The sequence below is a fragment of the Mesoplodon mirus genome (assembly GCF_964341445.2).
Source record: "Mesoplodon mirus genome assembly, chromosome: 19".
Lineage (NCBI taxonomy): Eukaryota > Metazoa > Chordata > Mammalia > Artiodactyla > Ziphiidae > Mesoplodon > Mesoplodon mirus.
The window spans coordinates 15,018,622-15,044,164 of NC_138995.1; the positions used below are offsets into that span (position 1 = coordinate 15,018,622).

Consider the following 25,543-nt stretch of genomic DNA (forward strand, 5'->3'; position numbering starts at 1 on the left):
GCAAATGCCAGTTACGAGGAAAGGCGTCTACTTCCGAGTTTGGAAAAGGTAAGCTGGGTTGAAATAGCTCTTGGGACCACAGGTGATCTTCATTAGTGTTGTGGGCCTGCACCCTCACGTAGTCAGCATCGGTTCTTCCTTAATGTCATTAACTTGTGAAGGGCCAGATAAGGGATCTCTGCTGGGAGAGGCTTTGTTGAGGAGCACCCTCCCTCGGAAAAAGACAATGGCTAGACGTCCCTGCCTGAAAACTTCTATCCACGTCTCTCCTAGATTTGCTAGAATGAAATCGAGAGAAAAGCAGGAAAGGGCCAGTAAAGATAAAATTAATTTATTAGCCCTCACAACTCCGTGGGGTGGGCGTGGGCCACACTAGGGCCCCAGAGTCCTATGCGCATGCCCTGCAGCAGTGGGCTGGGGAGTCGAGGTGTCTGGAGTGCCTGCTCCCTCATCCAGAGCTGCCTTGAGCTGGGTCCCTCCTGACCCCATCATCCTGCTCCCATATGCAAGGGGTACACAGGTCCACCTGCAACAAACTCGGGCCTGCCTCCAGCAGCAAGGACAGGACCCTGGGGACGGCTGAGTGGGAAGGCAGGCAGGAGGGTGTGGTTCAGTGCAGAGAGCTGCTGTTCTGCTCTTCAAAGGCCATCTTGCCCAGGAGCTGGCTGTCCAACTCCACCCCACTCACAGGTAGCTGGAAGAAGTTCATTTCGGCTGCTAAGGCTGCCATGGCAGAAGGGTCCTGGCCAAACTGAGCTCGCAACATCATGTCCATTTTCTCCAGCCTCCTCTTGAGCCGCTTGGCCTCCCGCTCCCGGATGAGCCGGGCCTGCCGCTTCTCCGGGGTTTCATTGGCCCGCTTCAGCCTCATGGCCTCCCGATCTCGCTGCAGCCGGCGTGCCCGCTGCTCATCTGTCTCCTGCATGCGCTGCAGGCGCTTGGCTTCTCGGTCCCTCATGCGCCTTACCTCCCGCTCCTCGGGGGTCTCATTGTCCCGCCGGCTCTTCTTGGCTGTGCGCTCTCGTTCCAGCCGCTGCAGCCGGACTTCCAAAGGCTCGTTCTGTCGACGCAGGGCCCACTTGCGTACACTGGGGGTCTGGGCTTCTAGCAGTTTCCGGTAGGCAGCACAGTTGTTGCACACAAGCAGAATTCCAGCAGGGTACACTGGAGGACTAAAGGCAATGTCCTTCCCCTCAGCACTGGAGGGGCCCTCACTGTGGGCTGGCGGTAGGGATTCCATATTAAGGACTTCAGGAAGTTTCTCACTGGAAAGCAAAAATTTTAGATGGTTAATGCCACGGTCTAACAAGGCTCAGGTATCCAGCCCTGACTTACTCTGTCCTACCAGGCCAGTTGCTCCAAGTTCACCACTAGGGGTCAGTATGAGTGCTTGGGAGACCTCCTCTACCTTTCCACCCTTGCCCTTCTTTGGGCTAGGTTGTCTACCAAGTCTTAAAGCCCACCTGGAGTTTGGGGCTGAGCCAACCGCCATAGCAAGCCACCAGAAATCAGATGAGCCCTTACAATGTGCAGTTCCATTCAAGCCGGACTGATGGTGTTCGTAGGAACTGTGCAGGGCAGTCCTCCTTGAGGCGGAGGCTGCCTTCAGGGGAGGTCCAGTCCACTGGCTCCACCTCCCCCCAGCCGACCCTGTGTTGTACACTAGCAAATGGGACTCAGACACAATTTACACAGTTCCAGTCTTCCTGGGACACAGTGGAGACTCTGTCCTCACATTAGGGTCCTCTCAACACCCTGTAACTTCTTTCTCCATGCTTTATCATGAATGGTCTTGGTCTTTCCCACATCTTTCTAGTTGAAGATATTCTGATCGAGGAAAGAAATGAGAATTCATTTCCCTTTGAGGATGTCTAATGGAATGGACATATTTACTAGCCTCATTACTCATATTTCCAAAGAGTCAAGAGTCAGTTCCCTTTGCCTTGCCCGTCTCTAACCTTCACTTTGACTTGGGAAAGCAGAACCCACACCCAGTAATTTGTTCCCAGCACAGAGGGTCAGTTGCCCGGCTAACCTGTTAAACGTGGCATGGCTAGTAAAACGGGCTCCACACACAGCACAGTTAGACCGCTGGTCCTCCGAGTGGATTAAGAGGTGGCGACCCAATGACCCGGGGGAGCTAAGGGCCCGGCCACAGACAGGACACATGTAGCTCTTGGCGCTCACCACTGCTGCAGTGTGCTGTAAAAGAGAGCCTTAATCTGTCAACTCACACCAGCTCCAGGACAATCTGTACCCACTTAGGAACTACTTTCTGGGAAATGTCCCCTTTCCTTAGTCTTAGAACAAGGACTTGCAACTATTCTCCCTATCTAGCACCTGGAAAAGCAAGAGTCTCTTGTGTTAAAGGGCCTTCAGAAGGGCAAGGCCATCCAGACCATCACTCAGATTTCATTAGTTTGAGTTCTGACTACGTACTGGGACATGGCTGGCTTGGGGGACAATGGGACTCCAGAGCCTGAGAGGAATTCTTGCTCAGGATAATTTCTCACGGCCTGCTTGTCACATGCTGTGTAGGTACAACTGCATTTTTTTTTTTTTTTTTTTTTTTGCGGTATGCGGGCCTCTCACTGTTGTGGCCTCTCCCATTGCGGAGCACAGGCTCTGGACGCGCAGGCTCAGCGGCCATGGCTCACAGGCCCAGCCGCTCCGCGGCATGTGGGATCTTCCCGGACCGGGGCACGAACCCGTGTCCCCTGCATCGGCAGGCGGACTCTCAACCACTGTGCCACCGGGGAAGCCCACAAGTGCATTTCAAAGGAGAACTGAAGGTCAAGTCTAGAAGCTGGATGGAAAGACTGATATCCAAAAGGTATTTAAATGCACTGCCTTTTCTTCAGTCTTTTAAAATCAGTCTTCTGAAGAAATGCTTCTCCTCATGAACCAATTATCTTTATGGTAAAACTCAGGCTGCCATGTGTACTAATGCCTGTTCAATACAGAGCATAAGGCACATGTTCTGCGACTGGATCAGGAAAAAAAAAGGAAACAAAAGTTTGTCTAGTTCTGATCCCCTGGTTTACACTATCTTTCTCCAATACTTCAGAAACACCTATGTTAACTCATTTTTTCTTCTTTAAAACAAAGCCCAGTTTCTATTTCACTATTTAAAATATGCCTTAAGTAATTTAGAAAAAAAATGATACTTAATTTTCACAGTGTGTCTGCCTGGGAACCCAGAACATATTCACTCAACATATCCCACTTATTCTCTACAATTTTCTGAGGATTGGAGTGGAGTCTTGGTGGAAGCAACAACCCAAGGTTCTTTCCGGGGTTGGAGGCAAAGGCTACACAAGTTGTTGGCACCCGTGTTCTGGAGCATGCGGCTCCGCAGGCCATACCTGGTACACATGCGCAATCAGCTGCCCCCGACTCCCACAGTCCAGCTGGCAGAGGGGACACTGGCAGAGTCCAATTAAGGGGTCAGAATTCAAATTCTCTGTGACCTGCAATTTAACAAGTAGGTGATTCATGAACACAGTTTACCAGTCTCTTCCCTGCCCCTACTTCTTTTAAAAGGGTATCCTGTTAAAAGGAACACAACCTCTTATCATATGTTATTACTAGGTTCCCAGTGTGGGTCGAAGGAAAAAGTGATAGGGGAAAGGGAATTAAATTTGCTCCCATCTTCATTTTCTCCAAGGCTTCCTGCCATGAAGACATAGTATTACTCCAGAGAGAGCTTATCTATTTCTTTTTCCCCTAAGGTAAACTCTGTAGAGAGAAGATCAGCTTTCCCTACTGCCATGCCTCTTGCAGGAATCCTTAGGAAACAGTTTAGTGAAAAGATGGCACCTCACTTAACACTTTGACTGAAATTTGCAAGCATATTCAAGAGTACACCTGAGGAAGTCAACTAATAGTCTTGCAAAGACCGATGTTCTGCTGGGAAGAAGTGGGGAGCTTTAGGAAGAAGAGCTGTGTGGGAGTGAAGTGATATGTGGGTGGAAAAGGAAAGCTGGGTGTGAAGAGAACTGAGTGTCTGAGGTTTGGGTAACTCATGGTGGGAAAGAAGAGAGGCTTCATATGAAGCCCAGGAGACCCTCAGAGGCAAGGGTGTTACATGTGGAAGACAGGCATCTTGGGCAGAGTAGAAGGGTAAGGAGGTTCCCGGACTCAGCAGCCATTTGTCACTTGCCTCATGCTCTACCACACTGTTCCCACCAACAGGCTGTTCTGCATTTTCTAACTCTTTTTCCACTTTGACCACCCCTCCGTCTTCCTCTGATGTATGGGAAGAGACTTCATCTTGTGTGGTCTCCTCTTCATCACCCTCACTGTCACCTGGAACACACAAACTGGTCACTTGTTCTGATTTTTGCGTGAATACATCTTACGCTGCTTTCCACCCTAAAGTTTGCAGCTAAAATGGAAAACATTCTCAGATCTTCCATAATATAGTTTGTATCAGTGCTTATTTGGGTACAAATCACGTTAAGTGGAAGCCAGCTATAATTGTTTATATTGCCATATACACACTAAAGAGAAAATCAGAGGCAAAACTGTATTGGAAAATGGTTATTAGGTCCTGTATATTATCATAAAAATGATAACTTCTTACACAGGGTTCCCAAATATCTCACACGTTCAAATCACACCTCCCATGCACCTCACACCATGCTCATTCCAACACACCACTTCTGACTTACCAATGCTTATCACTGATTTTATTACTTACTTTTCTCCATAACCTCCCCGCACAATTTCTCCATGGTGTCGCATACACTATTCTATTCTGAGACCCACTAATCTGTTCTCTCCCAACAAACCCCAAGGCATGATTACAGAAACACCAACAAGTTTTTCTTTCCTCTTATCAATAAAGGAGGCAGTAGGAAATTAGGTGAAAATGTCACTTTATAGGGAGAAAGCTGCTCAGTACAGTGGAAACGTTAAGCAACCAACCTCGGGCATTCTGTAGTGGTATTTGACTCACGGTGTCCTTACTCTGCTAGTAACTCAGCATTCTACGTTAAATAAGTCCATTGTTTCTGGTGGTTCTATGGATTATCTGATGGATTATTGAATGCATCAAGTGGAGGGAACAGGATATCCTTTACTTTAGGATGAAATATAATTTCTTGTGGCTAAAGTAAGAATTGATGTGTTTTAGTTCAGGGTGCAAGATGTGGCCGTGCAGAGGTCTGCCTGTGGCTAGGGGATCTGCAAGGTTTGTGTGAGCTGATTTTTTTCCTCTATTACTTATAAAATTGGAAAAGAAATGATTTTTAAAAAACACAATAACATAGGGAGTTCTTTCTGAAAGGAAAAAAAAGTGCTAGTACTTTGAAGATCACAAGAGGAAGCCAAACCTAGGGAAGCTGTCAGACTCCAGTCCCATCCTAACACCACCTAGATCCTAGACTCCTGGGCCTGACTGTCAGCAAGAGAAATACAGGATAGAGTTTCACCAGGCTCTCAGCATCAGCAGTGAGACTCAGCTTTCCTAGCTAACAGCGTGCTTCTTATCTTCTCTTTACTATCCCTTACATAATTTCTAAATCTACCAAGAACTGGGCAAAACTGGTTACATTCCCTTTCTTCAAAAGAAAATCTAACCAAATCATCTGCTAGTAGATACATGTGTCTCTGTTAGATACTTCACTTGGTTGGTGGACTGGATTTGGGCCCTGGAAAGATCTACAGTATGCCTTATTCCTTGGTCCAAAGCTTTAGTGTGAATCCATCTCAGTAATAAGGGTTGGCACAGATTAAATCATACTATATTTTCTCATGAGCTTATTTGGAATACTTGTAGTCTAAGACAACACTGTATCAAACACTTTTTGTAATTCATCAAAAATCCAAATATATCTCTCTACTAGAAAGATTAAAAAAAGAATAAGTATGCCATGCAGAGGGATGATGCAACCTTTCCAGAATGGAAACCTATCAGACTTTATTGCCATTCCTACCTGTCACTCAAACTGGTGGCTCCCACAGATTTTCTAGAAATATTTGGTTCACTTTTCTGTACCTGACCAATTACTTGCTAAATTATTATTTTTATTGCTAGAGTATTAGCTTAAATAGAAAATGTAGTTCCTGGAAGGTACAGAACTCTCACCCTCTTCTTTCTTTTCCAACCCCGAACATGGAGAAAAATCAGAAATGTCGTATGAATTGACACTAATAATAACCAATATCAGATGGATCAGATGTGGAAATCATCCTAGGAAATAACACATCTCAAAGTGTCTTTGTTCAAGCAAGTCACAGAACAGACAATCCATGAGGCTCAACCAGTTACCAGCCACTGTCTTTTCAATCTCTTAACCAAAGGGATCTACTCAGGACTTGGTGTGGGAAGACCTCGACATTAGCATTTTACATGCTGCATAATCTCACCGGTAAGCAAGTCCTCTTATAAAACATTAAAACTGGGTCCTCAAGCAAAACTTTCATTAATACCACTCTTACATTTCATTAATTATGAATAAACAGATCCTAGGAGACAGGGATTTTTTTCTTTTCATTTGACCTAGCCCAGGGGCTGCTTGAGCACTCATTATTCCTATGCCCCTGTCTGTCACAGTCATCACAAATCTATCTGTGTATGGCACTATGCCAAGTACTGCAGTCCTTGAGTTAAAAAAACCTGTTCTCTCTCTGGACAAGCATATGCCCATACACCTTAGAACACCTTTGGGAACACTGAGGATCCACAAATCTCCTTCTTCATGTCTTCCTCCCAACCCCCATGCATAATCCCCAGAGCACACACACTCTGATAATGCTTCTCCCATTGCCCTGAGTCATTACCAGAAGGTGCAGAACTCACTGCTACTGGAGTCCTGATCTCTTAGTTGTTGGATAGCTTGTCGCTGACTGCCAAGGTCTCCAGGAAAATCAGTTTTCATCATCGCCTGGCGGGCTTGCTCTTCTAGCCCAGCAAATACTTGATCCCCTGGTGGTCACAAGGAAAAATAGTCAGGCCACCAGCTGGGCAGTACATCCCCAGGCAAGCTGGTTGGAAAGTCAGACCATTCAAAGGTAGGAGACAGGCAGGTACCCTGTGGTGGGGTCATTCATCTCCAAGTCAGCTTGTTGCCTCCAGTGGTTTCCGGGCACAGCTACTCTTCTTGGGAAACAAGCCAGATGCTCTAGAAAGCATCATTTGCTTCTCTTAAATCCTCCTAATACTGACTCCTTTTAAAGGTGATCAATTGCTACTTTACCAATTTAACATCAAAATCTCAATTCTATTTATAACCTTCCATCAGGACTGGGGAGACAGAGGCAAGCGGCAAAGTGATGGAGTGAAGATGGGGCAAAAAATCTGGGCACAATCTCTGAATCTCAGTGTATTAGCAATATGGTCCTGATTCTGTCTGCCTCTGACTATAAACAAGCGCTTCAAATAATCCATCTGAAACAGTATCTATGACCCCATCTTTCATCCATTCTCCTTACAAGACATACTCTAGAAGTTCTTCCTTTACTCTCTCACATCTATTAGAATTAGCCACGAGCAAATCAAAAATAATGGATTAAAAGGAAAACAGATAATATGTGAACTCATTTCTGCTGAGGAACAAACTTCCTGAAACATGCCAACCAATTTGCAACAGGTAATATTTCATCTAGTCTCCTTGGTTTAGTGTGGTCTTTTTTTTTTCTTCTTTGTATGCAGTATCCAAAAGCCCCAAACCCATCCTGATTATGCATTTACTGTGAGGAACTCTGCCTGGGATCTGTGTGGTTATTGAAGAGTTAACATTTAAGTGCTCTTTTATTTCCAAGAGGCCAGGCATAAGGAGAAAAGAGAATTGGGTTTCTCGAGGTTTCCATTATCTCAGTCAGAGTGGAAACTACAGTCCCCATTCTCCAGCCACCAAGAGAGAATAATAAAAAGCCCTAGTGAAATGTCTGACAATAGACCAGGCGCTTTCTTAATGAAGAGAGAGAGGAAATTAAACAGGCTCAGATTCCGAGGCTGATACAATGATGTAGGAGGAATGAACTGGTCAGTTGACCTGTACAACTAGTCCTTGGGCAATGAAAGAACTGATGTGAAGTAGGCTTCATGTGACTCATTTAGGTATTTGTTCAGCAAATATTCATTGAACATCTACTATATGCTAAGTGCCAAATGCTAATAATAGTGATATTTGGCACTTCTTGTTCCAGGCTCTACGTTAAGTGCATTATAGTTGCTACCTCACCTTGATTCTCTGCAAAACTCTTATGTGGTAGGTATTACTATCCATATTTTACTTAGGAGAAAACTAAGGTCTATGGTGGAACTAAGTATTCAGACCCCGGTCTGTCCAACCCTTAATTACCATATTTTTCAGTTGCTTTCTAGCAGAGTTGTAGACAGAATTTTAAGAGGTTCATTAGAGCAATTTTACTGAAAACAAACGCTTGTCTCTTGTGTGACAAGAATAGCTCTGATCCTAGTGTTAGTGTTACCTTCCTACCATCAGAAACTGATATATACAACTCAAGTACCAAAATGATGTTCTCAAGGCCAGGACTGACGGAAGGAACCATCATTTTTATGCTTCTGATTCCATGTGATGAGTTACCATGCCTGGGTTAGAATAATATTATGGCTGGGAGGGGGCAAACATAATTTTAAGTGTTAAACTTTACATCAGAAATTATTAAAAAGCCTGAAAAAAATATTATGGCTATTCTGACTGACACTATGAGTGGGAATAGAGGTGCTAAGATTCCAAGTGTACTTCTAGCCACACAGCCCTCAAGTAAACGAAAAATAACCTGCTTTAAGTCCACTTTCATAATATTCAGGATGACACACTGGATATAAATTACCGCTAGGGAGAGCAAAAAATGAGTTCTGTGTTATAGCGCCTCCTCTTCCCTCTTTGCAGGAGTAAAATATTTAATTTCTCCACGTTGGTTCCTCTGTAACCACAGACCATGGCTAACTGGAATAGTTACTGAATTCTGGGTAAATGCATGTTTTTGGACCTGGTGGCCGTGGGCAGATATGACACTAAGGAACAAGTTATGTACCAGCATATAATTATCAATGGCAGACCATTCTCATCAATGACATCTCTAAAGAAACCCATCCAGAAACCAGCTAGGTTTATAACATACTAAGAATCTACACTTCCCCCCCTTCCTTTTTTTTTTAAATTAATTTATTTTATTTTTGGCTGTGTTGGGTCTTCGTTGCTGTGCGCGGGCTTTCTCTAGTTGTGGCTAGCGGGGGCTACTCTTTGTTGCGGTGCACGTGCTTCTCATTGCGGTGGCTTCTCTTGTTGCGGAGCATGGGCTGTAGGTGCACGGGCTTCAGTAGTTGTGGCTCACGGGTTCTACAGCGCAGGCTCAGTAGTTGTGGCACTTGGGCTTCAGTAGTTGTGGTGCACGGGCTTAGTTTGCTCCGCGGCAGGTGGGATCTTCCCAGACCAGGGATCAAACCCGTGTCCCCTGCACTGGCAGGTGGATTCTTAACCACTGTGCCACCAGGTAAGTCCCCCCCCCTTTCTTAATGGGGAATCACCACTGTATTAGAAGGACATCTATAAGGATATGTAATTTTCAAGATCAGCTAGTAATTCAGTCTAGTCTCTATCAAACTTGAGCTAAAAATTTATTCCTATTGAAGTTGTCTAAATATTTCAACCTTCACAGAACAGAGAAGAGTCTGTTCAATACAGCTGCCCTATCTAGGACTTTTGGGAGCATTCTCACCTAGGATAGTTGGGCTATTCCTTTTTTGGCAGTTTGGAAAGAAAAGCTATGCTCCTCTATTTTATTCCATTCCTGACTTGGGAAAAAGGCTAAGGTAAACTTTACTCTTTAGGGCTATTCTTATTTAAATACCAACATAAAGCAAAATATATAAAAACCATAAAGAGGGATTCTGGCAGACCTCACAGAAAAAGATATGTGAATGATCTCCCAGTAGTCATTATTTACCTAATCCCTAAATCTGACTGTCCAGAATTATCCTTTCATAAGAAGGTAGTGATAATTGCTAAAAGTATGTCATATTAACTCAAGTATAATGTGATCCATACAGATACTAGTGATTAAGAAGTGTTATACAGTTGCCTGCTTTTACAATGTAGCATTATTATTTCCTTCTATCTTGAGACTGTTGGAGTAGGTTAAAAAAAATCCTCTGGCTTCTAGATATTAATGTAGGGCAACCATCTTCTTTAACATGGGTATTTATTTGTCTATTAATAGTTGAGAAAAAGTCATCTAAGTTCAACAGTAAAAAGCAAGGTACTACACCTCTCCTTTTTGTGGTATGAAATCAAGATACTGTTGGTCTGATTTGGCTAAGGTTTTTTAGACCAGATAAGAACAAAGCCATGCAAACAAGCCTGCAGAACAGATGAGAAGCCTGAGATGAAAGTTACTGGAAGACAAAGATTTTACAATTCTCTTTCTTGAGTCTTTGGTGCAGTTAAAAAAATGCAATGTCTGGCTGACTTAAATTAAGTGAAGCAGCTGAGACATATTCTAAGAGAGCAGATGTCAAATTCAGAATAAAATGAGTTAGTACTGGGAGTGGGGCACTTAGGATTCCTTTTCTAGCTGACAGTCTCCGTAATCCGAGGTGCCATCACATATTGGGAACAGAACCATTTACCTCACAAGGATGCTGACAATGAATGAAGACAAAACAAACTGCACTTTTTAGAAGAGAAGGGGCTTTGAAGGCTTCTTTTTCCTACTTCTCTGTAAAAGCTGAAAACTTTAATTGAAGTTGAAAGTTTTTAGTCTCATATATAATCTGAAAACAAAAGTCTCTTAAGAAATGGAAGTTTTCCTTTACTTAGTGGTTTGCTTGGTACAAAAGCACCAAATGAAAGTGTGCAAATGATTGTATTTTCAACCTCTCTAGAAACAGTTTACAGAAATTTGTATTCAGAGGGGGTGAGATGAGGAAGGAGGGAGGGAAGAGGTCTACAGAGATTTCAACCCATATGCAGTTCCTCTGTGACTAACAACAATTCTGGACTTTTATTCCAAAAGCTCTGCATTAAGTCTATTAAGGAACTGGGCAAAACACAAGAGTCTGCCTGGACGTTTCTGGGTAAAGGAGAGATCATGATGGTAATTTAGATACAGAGACAATCCTGAGGAAAGCCAAGTATATGCCAGAGCAGCCTGCCCATTGACTTCTAAAGTGGATCAGACAGATGCTGCCAGGGAACAGCAATGGGATTCTTAATATATTCTTTTAGGAGGGCTTCTTAATATATTCTTTTAGGAGCTGCCTGCTACTCAATCCTCTTGTTCCCAGAAGGCAGATCTAATGGAGCTCAGCCATTACTCTGCTCAAATGCCATTGGCTTTGACATTTAAGCAAAGCTTCTGCAGACCTTCCTGCCTCCCAGACCTTGAATTCATTCTGTTTACTTTAAATAGATGAGCAGCATTAAATTCAATACATTTGATTGGTTCTATTTCACTGCAAGGGGTTAGGAGACGCACCTGGTCAGAAGACTGAAATTACCTATTTCTACTTGGCATTATTGTGGGCAATGAGAAGATGACCTTCCAAAAAATGTAGGACCAGCTTCAGTCCCCAAATAGTAAATAAGTAGAAGGTCCTCAGAGACCAGCAAATCTCAGTGTCTTTCTTCTTTCTTAGTCCATCATGTGATATGCCTTCACAATTCCCTGCCCAAATGCATCACTGAAAACAGCCCCTCCCTGTGGGTCCACTTTTTAGTTGCACCTGAACATTTCCATTCACAGCCCTCTTAATGGTCATCACTGCAAAGTCCCACCCGCTCCACCACACTACTACAAGCTTCACTAGCTCAACTCTAGAAACTGCATTTCTGCAGCTGTGGATATGATATTCCCTCCTTCTCTGTGGTCTGTTTGTCCATCTGTTTTCCAACTCCAGTACCAGCTCATCTTGGCTTTGACTGATTACGGTGGGAGGAGATGCAGCTATGGACTTATGCTATGTGGGCGCAGGCATTGGCCACACAAGCATTTACTGGCTTCCCTGTACTTGATCATACTATCATCCCCACCAGCTACTTTCCTCAAAGTCTCTTTGGACAGGTGGCTTTTAGAGGTAAATGCCCAACTCCAGTGATTGCCTTATTTGTAAACCCATCACTCTACTAAGAGTTCCTTTCCTGCCCTGCCTTCTTGGGGTCACATCTGTGTCTTTTCTCAATATCCACCTTCCACCAGAGAGGAGAAGACAAACCTTCTGAACCTCTGTGTTGTATTACCTATGGTAGAGATACTTCATTTTATCTCTCTTGAAAATCCTCACATTCAGGCCCACTAAATTTCACTGTTTTAGCAGCAGTTTCTAAATCCTGAACCACTCGCCTTTATATTAGGCAGCCTTCCATATCCACCTACTCCAGAATACACTCCTAGAAGTATCCAACTTGTGCTATCTTATAAAACTTTTCTTGAAGAATTGTATATGAAAGTTTGCTACCCTAATCTCATTTAATCTATAAAATGCTGAAGTCCTCTTAATTCCTCTGAACCTACTGTTTTCTCTCCTACTTTTGAAATTTCCCAATAAAATAAAATAAGGTACATACTGTCTGGCATACAGTATGTTTTTAATAAATTTTAGTCCTCTTATCTTAACTCCATGACTGATCTATCCTCTCAAATGTAGGTTTTTTTCCTTAAAAAAAACAAAAAACTTTCATATGTTATACCACTGAATTCCCTTCAAATGTTGCTGTACTTTAGTCAGTCCCCCATAAGAACATGGAGCTATTTGTCTCTTTTTTACATTTGAATGAGGATGCTTATCTCCCCAGATCACAGGAAACTGGTTAATTGTCTCAAATCTACATAGATATATTAGTGTTAATTTAATAAGGCACTTTTGAAAACCCACTATGAGCAGTGCTAGAAGTAGAGAGGGATAGCAGGAATTATATATGGGACATAGTGTCTGCCCTCCAGAAGTTTACAATCCAATTACTAAAATAAAACATATATATGAACCTGCTGAGAAATAATGCAAGGCAATAGTGCATAGCTGGCTCTTGTTACCAGTCTCTTCTCCATGTGATCCATCCCACACACTATTTTGTAGTCCCAAAACACTGTATTCTGAATGTCACTCCATTCTCCCTGCTTAAAAACCTTCAGTAGCTCCTTGCAGTCAGGATGAAGCGTGAACTTGGCCTGGCCTTCAGGCCTCTACAATGCAGAGTTAAACATCTCCAACGTCATGTTCTATGGCTTCTGGACAAATGCAACTTCTGCTTCATACAAAGTCTCCTTGTCCCCTGAACATACCACGTGCATTCCCTCTTTGTTTCTTTGCTTTCCCCTACCTGATTTTACCTCTCCTTTCCTCTTTCTTTAAAGAATCCACTTTCTACCTTCCAAGGTCCAGTTCAAGTTCATAGTCTAAGGCCTCTTCCATCAAGCATTCCCTGGCTATCTCAGTCCATGGAGCTCTCTCCCTCCTCTTTTTTTTTTTTTTTTTTTGGCCTCAGGGCACATGGGATTTTAGTTCCCCACCTATGGATCAAACCCATGGCTCAAATCCGTGGCCCCTGCAGTGGAAATACAGTCTTACCCGCTGGACCGCAAGGGAAGTCCCTTTCCCTCCTCTTAATTTCTGTAGTACACACAGTCTGCAGCATCCCTATCTGGCACTTAGCATATATTATCTTGCTATATGCTCATCTATCTATATATCTGTGGCTACGTTATAGTCTTATACATTTTTATATTGTTTTATGGCCTTGGCATCTAGCACAAGGCTTTGCACAGAGTAGGAATCCTATAAATGTTTGTTAATGTGAATACTAAAGATGAATCAAGAGCACCTATTCCTAAGACAGGTTTCTAAGACCTCCTCCAGCATAGAAACACTTTAAATCCATCATGTTCGACACCTTTAACCCTTTTTTCTTCACAAATTAGTGTGAGTCGATCACCTAAATTCAGATTACTCTTCCTTTCCAACCCTCAGCGTTCTCAGTTTCCAGAATAAAAAGCCCAGTACTCACAGTGAACTTTATTTGGATTTGTCTGTTTCCGACGGGACATGTTTCCCTGATCCAAGAGCTCTGGCTTTTCCCAGTTTCACGACTGGATGTTACTACCTCCTTGCAAGGTGCTGACCTACAAAAAAAAGGATAATGTTAGCACATGTCATTTTGCTCATAAATTATACACAATTAAAAGATGAGAGACTTTTTAAAATAGTTTTTGAGCATATATAAAATTCACCAGTTATAAATCACTGAACTTCTTAAAGAAAGAAAGAAAGAAATCTCTAGCACAACTTTAAGGTCCCAAGAAGTTTCAGAGAGAATTCCAAAGGATTTAGAGAATTCCACTCTAAATCCAACTCTGGAATCCATAATACTGTTAAGTGATCATGATCAAGCTCAGAAGGTAGAAAAGGAAGCAAAAAAACTCAGGCAACCAGCGTTAGAAGCACCATGGGCTCAAAGAGATAACCCTCATGAATTGTAAAAGGAAGCAAAGGAAGCTAAAGAGGGTGGCAGCTCATATGTCACATGCCCTCTGGAAGTCAAGCCCTGAAATCTGCACCAATGAGAGCCTCCAGATGTTTTTTTTCAAGAAGTTATCTCTCCTGGAGGTGATGAAGGCACCACATCCCTGTGAGACAGGAAATATCTCAAAACTCCTGGGCATCTGTAAATGAAACATGGGAAATAGAGCCTCTACCTAGGGATGCAGGCACAGTACTAGGGACTGTGGATGACAGGGCACTAAAGCAAATCAGACTTCGTGTTGAAGATGGGCTTTTACCAGAAGAGCCAGGTGCCATACACATTGCTGGGTACTAATTCAATACCTCAATGTGGAACATCAACCTGGCCCTGCTCACATGCTCCCGAGTGGTGGTCAAAGTTAATAACTTTAGTGCCTCTTCTCAATCCAGCCTCTTGTAGCAAAGAGTGGGAAGAACAAAGAGAAAAGGTCCCCAAATGAGAAGTGCTGCAGAGACATGCACCTGCTTCCCTGAAATAGGAGAGAACAGATACTTAAGCCTAGAGCTTCCTGGTTAGTTATAAGAAAGGCTTTCCCAGCATTAAGTGTTGTTAGAGAGTCTGAAATGGATTAGTAGTGGAAGCTGTGAATTTTCTTTGAAAGATAGAGTGAATAAACAGACATAGATTAAAAGGAGATATTCTCTTTCCTACCAAAGATGAGAACGTGGATGTGGTCACCCTCTAACTTTTCTTTCAGTCCCTGCCTTCTCAAATTATACTCACACTAATAAGCAAATATAAAATTGTAGTTTATTGCCTTAAGAGGCATTATGAGAGACTACTTACTACCATCTACACTTTGCACTCCAGTTAGTGAAGACTCACCTCCTGTTATGCCAACTAACTCCTCTATGTAGCTAGAAAGGACCTCAGACCTGTAATCAGATCCTGCCTCCCCTTACCAAAAGAAGAAAGAAACCGCAAATGGTAAAGACAGGCCTCCACAGGAAGTGGCAAAGGAAGCAGCTTTCAGGCAGTCTTCTATCATATCTGCATATCAAACACAGTTCTTTTTCAGACCTTTAATTAAAAAAAAAAAAAAAAACTCCAAATGTATACAGTAAAAATCAATTTTAAGGTAGTATGTTGAGTGCTAATGCTAATGAAACGTGTTCTCTAAGTTTTGTTTGTGTAGATCATTTCTTTCTAATCAAGTAGTTATTTTACAAATTGAAGCAGTGAATGAATATTACACTTTGGATCTTTTCCTATAAGTCTGTGGAATCACAAAGTAGAAAGTTGAATGAAATGCAGGTTGCCTATCATGTTTTTTTTCTAAAATTTGCAGAGCTATAGCTCTCTATTGTATAAGGAAGAAAATGAAACCTTAATCTTTAAATTTTCTTCTTATTAAGATCAGAAATTGAAACCGTGAGATAAAGGTAATAAAGATCCTTCTGAATGAAGGCCAAATAATATGACACAGGCTCTGTTCAGATCATCTTGGTGAGGCAACAGCTGAATACTAAAGCTACAAGTCAGAAACAGAAATCAACATCTGGCATATTTAAATCACCAGTGTCCACTGCATCTCACAATCCTCCTAGTGGCCAAATGGGGAACCAACCAGATGGTACCCAATGGGACTTCACACCTGAGGGATTAAGGGGAAAACATAAGCAAATACTCTTCCTCCCTCAAAAAAAGAAAACTTGTGGGGTCGTGGACTCTTGAAAATAACTAAGTTAATTAATTATGTAATTAATTAACAATAAAAAACTAGCACTAGCAGATAACATTCTTGACTGCACAAGATCTCAGAGGTTAAACAATTGTTTTACAGCAGTAAAATCTAATAAAATCCATAGACACATGGCCGTAAAGTTCACTAACTCAGTTTAACTTTCAACGCTGCCTCAGTTCCCAAGCCTGAATCTGAAACCGATACAAAAATGTAAATGGATAGCCTGAACATCACCATCTGGAAGAAAAACAGGATGGGAAGAAAGGTAACCGGTGAGATTCAGGTCTACAAGGGATTCTATTTAAAAAGGGAGGCAGTTTTGTCCATCTTTAGAATGCGGTTAAGAATACTTGGGAGGGGGGCCAACGTCTCCCCTTAACACTGTCCCTGCTCTCCCACAGGTGTTAGGTTGCAGCTTCCAGGACACACCACAGACTTTAGCAAGAAAACACGGGTGAAATCCAAGCTTTAAGAAAAGAGGGTGCACTCCCACCTCCAGCTCTGGTGCAGTTCCCACGGAGCAAAGTAAACTCGCCTGAATCCCAGGTATCTGTATCTGCCAAAAAGGAGAGGACAAGAAAGCTGGTCGCGTAGCCGCCTCACAGTTCACCCTGTTCCCGCTTCTGCTCGGTCTGGAGCGTGTGTATAACCAGCCGAGACGGTCCCTCTGGCTTCCTGAAGCATGAGCACAGGTAGATTCCCGGGAATTATCAGACAAGAGCCAGAGGTCTTCTGAGGCGGCTCAGACAAACCCTCACACAATACAGTCTTCTCAGAAATCTAAATTTAGAAGCCCTTCTGCGAGAAGGCGACTCGGGACTGACACCCGGGTCGGCGCCCCCACGCTCATCCTCCCCCTCCCCCAGCTCCAGCCCAGCCTGTCAGACGCCCGGGCCGTCCCGGCGCTGCCCGGCTGAGCCCGACCTGGGCCCACGCGGGGAGGGCGGCGACGCGGACGCCCCTCCCGCGCCCGAGACCTCCAGAGGGACGGAAAGTGGAACAGCCGCTGTGGGGAGCCAGCCCGGTCCGGCCTCGTCGCGGGAACCCGGGGCAGGGGGAGGGTCAGAGCCAAGGCGGCCCCCGCCCCCCAGGCCAGAGCGAGCCCCTGTTCCCCTCCCCAGACACAGACTGACAAAAGGACCGACAGCCGGCGACCAAGGGAGGGGGCGAGGAGCCCCTGCATCCTCAGCCTGGTCCCGGAGGGAAAGAGTCGGGGGTCTTTTTACCCGGCGCCTCGGCGCTCCGCGGCGCTCCGGGTCCCTGGGCCCCGCCTCCGGACAGACGGACCGCCGGACAATGGGCCCTGGGCCGCAGCTCGGGCCGGCCGGGCCGGGGCTCTCCGGGACTGGGCCCCGGCGGGCAGAGGGCAGCTCCAGGCCGAGCTGGTGGCGGGGAGCCGAGGGGCGGCGCGGCAAACGGACAAAGCCAACGGCAGACAGACAGACGGAGGGGGAAAAGATGGCGACGCGGGCGGCGGGAGCGCGCTGCTCGCGCACCCGCAGCGAGTGGGGCGCGTGCACGAGTCTCTCTTATCCCCCCCTCCCCCCTTCGCAAGCTTCGTCCCCCTCCCCGCTCCCCAGGCGCGCGCCCGGAGGCATGGGCGGGGCTTAAGGGGAGAGGGGTCCGGGGAGGCAGGACTTAAGGGAGCATCCAATCACAGACATTCGAGAGGGGCCTCGCCTCGGTTCTCGCGCCCTGGAGACCACCCAGCCTCGCACCCTCCTGGGTCTTTTTCTGGTCCTGTCAACTCCTCAGCTCCCCTATGCTCGCCTGAACCTTTAAACTCTACCCTGACTGTCAGCTCTGATCCTGGTTTGCTACCCCACCTTCGAGTTCAGCCACAAAAGCCCACATCCCCCAACCACAGCTCCACCGCAGGCTCCCCCTCTCCTTAGCTCAACCTTAGTCTCCCCCTTTCCCCAACCCAAACCCTCTTCCCTTCATTTCCCCACATCTCACGGTTTCTTCGGTCCCCACGGCGTTTAATGTGATCGAAATCTAGGGGCCATGGACCTTTGTGGGAGGGGCTAAGTTCGGCTGTCAGAACCTCAGAGGGGAGAAATCTTTAGCTTCGTTTTAGACATTTAAGTCTCCAACATGATTCTCAACTAATAAAACAACAGTAGCTGTAGACCCTGGGGCATAGAATTAATTTAGAGAGGGGTAACTTGTGGCACTGTTGCCACTTAAGGGGCATTTGGGGCAATTGAAAGTGGTTAGACTCACTTCCTAATAAAACACCTCCTTCCCCTCTCATCGTCCCCTTCTATTTCCTCACCGCTTTCCTTCCTTTCCTCTAATTCTCTCGTCTTGTAGAATGCCTAAGCCTGCCTTTGACATAGCTCACTTGGAGCAGTAGGGCATGCGGTGGAAAGATGGGATCTGACATTAGAAGATCCAGCTTTGAGTCTGCTGCTGACCAGCCTGGTTACTTTGGGCAAGTCACTTCCCTATTCTGAATCCCTGCTTCCTAAAAATGTAAAATGGTTAATAATGTAATAATTCCTTGTCTCTACTCTCATAGGGTTGTTGTGCTGATTAAGTAAAATGAATATATGAAAGAGTTATGTAAATATCCCTTATGATCACTGGCCCCACAAAGGTGGAGCTAATGAGGATGCTGATCATTGCTTATAAAGCAACAAGTCTTGGTATTTGCATAAAGCGCTCTTGCAAAATGTCCTTTCCAGAAATCTCTAACGAGATGATATCATTGTCTGCATCTTGCGTTTAATGTGAGAGGATCTTGGTCCTTCACAATTCTGTCGTAAATGGCTCATTCATTCATTCTTTGTGGCTGGGATATGAGGTAGGAATTATTCTTTTTTAAATAAATTTATTTATTTTATTTATTTAACTTTGGCTGCGTTGGGTCTTCATTGCTGTGCACGGGCTTTCTCTAGTTGCGGTGAGCAGGGGCTACTCTTTGTTGCAGTGCACAGGCTTCTCACTGCGGTGGCTTCTCTTGTTGTGAAGCACAGGCTATAGGTGCACGGGCTTCAGTAGTTGTGGCTCGCGGGCTCTAGAGCGCAGGCTCAGTAGTTGTGGCGCACTGGCCTAGCCACTCCGTGGCATGTGGGATCCTCCCAGACCAGGTCTCTAACCCGTGTCCCCTGCATTGGCAGGTGGACTCTCAACCACTGCGACACCAGGGAAGTCCAAGGTAGGAATTATTATTATTTAACTTCAGTTCAGTTAAGGAAACTTTTAAATTTCATTTAAAATTTTAATTCTTGGGTAGGTAGCCAGAAAATGGAATATTCTCAACCAATCAGAAGGTTTTTAGTCAGTGTAAGAATGCAAGCTGGAATAAGCACTGGCTTTTGTACTTAACAGTAATTCTTGATGAGTTTAGACTGAGGGATACAAAGATAGCATTATGTCACTTTAAAGTTGATGTAGTTGACATTTTCAACATGAAAATAGCTAGCAGGTAAAGTATTAGGAGAGAGCCTCCAGTGAAATTTCTTGGCTTCATCAAATAATAATGTGTAATACTGGGCGTCTTGTTTCATCTCCTTGAGCTGCGAATAAAATGGGATCATAATAATGCTATTCTTAAAACCTTCATGTGTCCTAGAAATGCCTCTGAGGTGTTGTGATTCAGGGTTATAGTCAAATAAGGCAAAAATTATTAAATAAGGAATTAGTTTATTTTTGCTCTCACCTAAACTTGTTCTGGAGCTGCAAGACTTTTTCTTTAATCATGGATTTTTTTCAGCTTCATTTTTTGTTTCTACTTTTCCGGTCTACTCATGGATTTATGCAATTATTTTGCCATTTTAAGTATATTAACTTTCCCTTGAAATATCCTCTGGTTTATATTTATTGGCTCCTACCAAGACCCTGTTAGGGCTTTACATTACAACAGTATTGGTAGGGTAATTTAAAGAACTCCACTTAAAAATTTATTATGATATAATGCACTTACCATGAAATTCACCTTTTTTTTTTTTTTTTTTTGCGGTACGCGGGCCTCTCACTGTTGCGGCCTCCCCCGTTGCCAAGCACAGGCTCCGGATGCACAGGCTGAGCGGCCATGGCTCAGCGGCCTAGCTGCTCCGTGGCATGTGGGATCTTCCCGGACCGGGGCACGAACCCGTGTCCCCTGCATCGGCAGGCGGACTCTCAACCACTGCACCACCAGGGAAGCCCGAAATTCACCCTTTTAAAGGGTATAACACATTGGTTTTTAGTACAATATATTCACAAGGTTGTGCAACATCACAAGTATCTAATTCCAAAACATTTTTATCACCTTGAAAAGAAATCCCATACCCATTAGCAGTCACTTCCCATTCTTCCTCCTTCCAGCCCCTGGCAATCATTAATCTTTCTGTATCTATGCATTTACCTGTTCTGAACATTTCACATAAATAGAATCATACAATATGGGGCCTTTGTGTCTGGCTCCTTTCACTTAGCATGATGTTTTCAAGGTTCAAGAATGTTTCAGTGTGTGTCAGTACTTCATTCCTTTTTACGGCCAAATAATATTCCATTGTATGGATATACCACATTTTACTTCCATTCACCAGTTGATGGATATTTCTGTTGTTTCCACTTTTTGGCTCTTCTGAATAATGTTGCTGTGAACATTTGTGTACAATTTTTGTGTGATCATGTTTTCAGTTCTCTCAAGTATACACCTAGGAGTGGAATTGTTGGTTCATATGGTAACTCTGTGTTTAACATTTTGAAAGAACTGTCAAACTTTTGCCCAAAGAGCTTGCATCATTTTATATTCCTACCAGCAATGTATGAGAGTTCCAATTTCTCCACATCTTGTGCTACACTTGTTATTGCTTGTCTTTTTTATTATAGATATTGTAGTGGGTGTGAAGTGATATCTCACTGTGGATTTGATTTGCATTTCCCTGACGACTAAGGATGTTGAACATCTTCTCGTGTGCTTATTATTGACCATTTGGAGAATGTCTATACAAATCCTTTGTCCATTTTTGAATTGGGTTATTTGTCTTTTTATTGTTGTTTTATAAGTGTTGTTTTTTAAAAATATTCTGGGTACTAGACTGTTATAGCATATATGATTTGCAAAAATTTTCTTCTGTTCTGTAGGCTGTGTTTTCACTTTCTTCATAGTGTCCTTTGAAGCACCAAAGTTTTTATATATTTTTTCTTTGGTTGCTTGTGATTTAGGTGTCATATCTAAGAAACCATCTCCTAGTCCACAGTCATGAGGATTTACACCTATATTTTCTTCTAAGAGTTTTAGAGTTTTAGCTCTTATATTTTACTCCTTGATTAATTTTGAGTTAATTTTTGTATAGGTATTAGGCAGGGAAGTTCAAATTTATTCTTTTGCATGCAGATATCCAATTTTCTCAGTACTGTTTGTTGAAAGTCTATTCTTTCACCATTGAACTGTCTTGTTATCCCTGTTCAAAAGCAAGTGACCATAAATATATTGGTTTATTTCTAGATTCTGAGTTCTATTTTATTGACCTGTATGTGTATCCTTATGCCAGATTTGTATGGTCTTGATAGGAACCTCATATTTTAAGGAGATAGTTTAAACTTTTGAGTTTATATTTAGAATCTAGAGTTATATGTTTTCATTTCTTTGAATTCATTTAAGGAAAAATTACGTTTTCTAGGATGATTGCAATCATGATAAATGTCATGAAAAAAATCTGATTTGAGAACTCTCTTTTGATCTGATATGTGAACCCATATCAGATCAAATCACAGTTTATAACTGTGATTTAATGCATTTTTATTTGTTGATAAATTCAATATACACAAATTGAAGGTAAAACCAGGATGCAAATTATTATGGAAATATGGACATATGAAAATTATATCAAGTCTCAAGATCTGGGTTCAAGATCTGATCCTGGCACTTATTGCTGTTGATCTTGGATTGCTCACTTTACAGCTCTAAGCTTCACTTTCTTCCTGTAAAAACGAATAGACATTTCTGACCTACAGCTGCTTCACAGGAATGTTGTGAGCCTGACTGAGGTCATGTGCTTGTAGGTGCCCTGTAAATTGCAAAATGCCATGGAGATATTTAATATTTGTGTATAGCCCTAATTATTGATGTTAATAAGTTCTCTGAGGAATCATTTCATAGGTGCTCTAAAAAATGCTCTTGATTTTTTTCTAGGCCTTAGGAAGATATCCAGAGCAGTTTCTATTTCGTTTTATAATTTCTAGCCTAACAGCTTTCTGAGACTTTCCCCTTTCTAAATGTTAGTACTTTAAAAAAAAAAAAAGGCAAATTACTCAATGCCCATCATCTTTCCCTTCTCTCTCACACAATGTGTAGTACTTTCTTCTATTGCAGGAGTCAGCAAACTTTTCCTGTAAGGGGTCCAATAGCAAATATTTGGCCCTTTACAAATAGGCTTTGTGGGCAATATAAGGGTTCTGTCACATGTTCTTCCCTTTTTTGGTTTTGTTTCTTTACAACCTGTTAACAATGTAAAAAAAAACATTCTTATCTGGAAGGGCTGTACAAAAACAGGCCTGACTAATTATGTCCTACAGGCTTGTAAGACTCTTATATTATTGGGTTTAAGTGTTATATCAGGTTTTAGTTACAGCCACTAGTTATAATTGTGTACATAAAAAACAGTTACTGGTTAGTTAACCAAAGAATGTTTTGTGTTAATTTTTATCCTAAGAGCAAAACAGGATTTTCAAGTGAAACAGTGTGCGTCAGTTTGTTTCTTTGGATTATGTTTAGCTCTGATTGAAACTGGTCTGTTCAGCCAGGGATAGAGATACTGTTTTGAATAATTGGCTGGTTGTGTTACAATTCACATTGATATGTTATCGGATCTAAATAACTAGATGGACCAGGACACAGGTGATGATTGCTGAATCCAATAAACTACTGAGTTGGAAGCAATTTTTCTAAATGAATCATGTCATTTTTAGCAAGACTCAATGACACTTTTCACTCATCTTTACTTTCATGGTTTGTTCAAGGGTGCAATAATGTCAAGGATTCCAAAAGTTATCTAAACACACTGTGTTACTGAGCGCATGGGGAAATAGAAACTCTCATACATTGGTGGTGGTGGTGTAAAACAATACTTCCTCATTGTAGGGTGATTTGGAAATATCTATCAGCATTAAAGATATACCTACCCTTTCACCAGTTCTTCTGCTTCTGGGAATTTATACCCAATTCGTACAATCCATATAGGCAAATATCTAGTCATTGCAGCATTGTTTATATAGGCAAAATACTGGAAATAACCTAAATGCCATCAATAGAGCAGTACTTTAAAACTATGGTACACATATACAATGGAATATTATGCAGCTCTTTAAAAGAATGAGAATTATTGATAACTACTGATATGGAACAGTCTCCGAGATATGTATCTTAAAGCAAGTTATAGTACTAGACAAGTTACAGTATATGTTCAGCCTCCCATGTCGGACAGTTCTACATCCATGGATTCAATCAACCTCGGATTGAAACCACTGGGAAGGAAAATTCCAGAAAGTTCCAAAAGGCAAAAATTGAATTTTCTGCTCACTGGCAACTATTTACATAGCATTTACGTTGTATTGGGATGATTTGAAGTATACTGGAGAATGTGCATAGGTTATACACAAATACTACAGCATTTTATGCAAGGGACTTGAGATTTTGGTATCCTTGGGGGATCCTGGAACCAATCCCTTGCTGATACTGAGAGACAACTGTAGTATGTATAGTACGCTACTATATGTGTAAAAAGATGCATATTTATACATATAGTTATACATGCAGATAATATCACTGGAAGGATTTTGATAGCATTAAACATTGTCAGACCCTGTTCTAAGAGTTTTTCATAATTAACACATTTAATCATCCTAACAACTTTATTAAGGTAGGTGATATTATTCCCATTTTACAAATGAAGAAACTGAAGCACAGAGAGATTAAGTAACTTGCTCAAAGGCACGAGAATCTGGTAGCAATGGTTATTTTACTTCTAGAGCAAGGGACTGAAGGACTAAGGGTCTGAGGAAGGAGACTTAATTTTCATTGTACATCTTTTTCAGTCGTGTGTGTATGTGTGTGTGTGTGTGTGTGTGTGTGTGTGTGTTTTACCATATTTATGCCTTACTTTAAAAATTATTTTTAAAAGTTTATCTGCACCATTAGGAAAATGGGCAAAAGACTATCATGAGCGCTATTTACAAGAGAGTCAATCTTACTAATTTTCAAAGATATGCAAATCTTACTAATTTTGAAAGATATACAAATTAAAATAACTGCTTAGTTTCAAAAGGATTAGAAAGGTTGATAATGCCTGCAGTTAGGGAGTATGAGGAGCTGGACACTAGGAGGATAAAGTCGTAGAACGTTCTGGGAGAGAAGTCTGGTGATGGGTTTTGCTAGTTTGCATGTGCTGCCATAACAAAGTCTCCAAATAAAGTCACATTCTGAGACACTGGGGGTTAGAACTTCAACGCATGTATCTGTGGGGTACAATTCAACCCATAAATAACATGGGTATCAAAATTTCATACATGGGGTCTTCCCTGGTGGCGCAGTGGTTGAGAATCTGCCGGCTAATGCAGGGGACACGGGTTTGAGCCCTGGTCTGGGAGGATCCCACATGCCGCGGAGTGGCTGGGCCCCTGAGCCACAACTACTGAGCCTGCGCGTCTGGAGCCTGTGCTCCACAACAAGAGAGGCCGCCATAGTGAGAGGCCAGCGCACCGCGATGAAGAGTGGCCCCCACTTGCCACAACTAGAGAAAGCCCTCGCACAGAAATGAAGATGCAACACAGCAAAAATAAACAAATTAATTAATAAATTCCTACCCCCAACATCTAAAAAAAAAAAAATTTCATACATGCATACTCCCTAAACTTGCAATACCACTTGTGGGAATCTGTCCTTAAGAAATAATCTGAAAATATGCACAGACATTCTTAGAAGGATATTCACAATGGCATATTACAGAATATATTGGAATCTACTTAAATATCAATAAAAGATTGGCTAAATAATGATATAACTTCTTCCATTGTTAAAGATAATGTGGATCTATATGTATTGACATAAAAAGATACACAGAATATATAAAGTATAAAAAGTAGGTTTACTGAACAGAGTGTATATTATCCTATTTGTGTTAAATTTTAAATAAATAAAATTTTGGAATAATATATTCTAAAAATTAATAATGGCATGGGGAGTGTTACATAGGCTTTTCTTTCATTATACTCTACATATATATATTCTCAAATTAGTAAAAACAATAAACATTTTTCTCTCCTCAAAAAACAAAAAGGTATTGAACTCAGTCCCTTTTATTTTGCTTTTAAACTCAATGCAGAACAGAATCAGAATATACTTAACTGCTGGGATCTTGGCTTAGTCTGGTAG

At 42.5% G+C, this 25,543-nt stretch overlaps 2 protein-coding genes across 2 annotated transcripts; both read right to left on the reverse strand.

The window, feature by feature from the left end:
- Positions 1 to 315: 315 nt before the first annotated feature.
- On the reverse strand, positions 316 to 16,733 carry ZNF821 (zinc finger protein 821). The gene is made up of 7 exons (XM_082606044.1): positions 16,670 to 16,733; positions 13,977 to 14,091; positions 6,806 to 6,931; positions 4,163 to 4,308; positions 3,366 to 3,470; positions 2,036 to 2,202; positions 316 to 1,265 (listed from the first exon to the last, which is right to left on the reverse strand). The coding sequence occupies exons 2-7, from the start codon at positions 14,014 to 14,016 to the stop codon at positions 611 to 613; spliced, it is 1,239 nt and encodes a 412-aa protein (XP_082462170.1). The 5' UTR covers positions 14,017 to 14,091; positions 16,670 to 16,733; the 3' UTR covers positions 316 to 610.
- LOC309794739 (uncharacterized protein) lies at positions 16,321 to 18,516 on the reverse strand (the record flags this gene model as incomplete). Its single annotated transcript, XM_082606634.1, has 4 exons — positions 16,321 to 16,413; positions 16,670 to 16,851; positions 17,403 to 17,782; positions 18,455 to 18,516. The coding sequence occupies 4 exons, from the start codon at positions 18,514 to 18,516 to the stop codon at positions 16,321 to 16,323; spliced, it is 717 nt and encodes a 238-aa protein (XP_082462760.1).
- Positions 18,517 to 25,543: the final 7,027 nt, after the last annotated feature.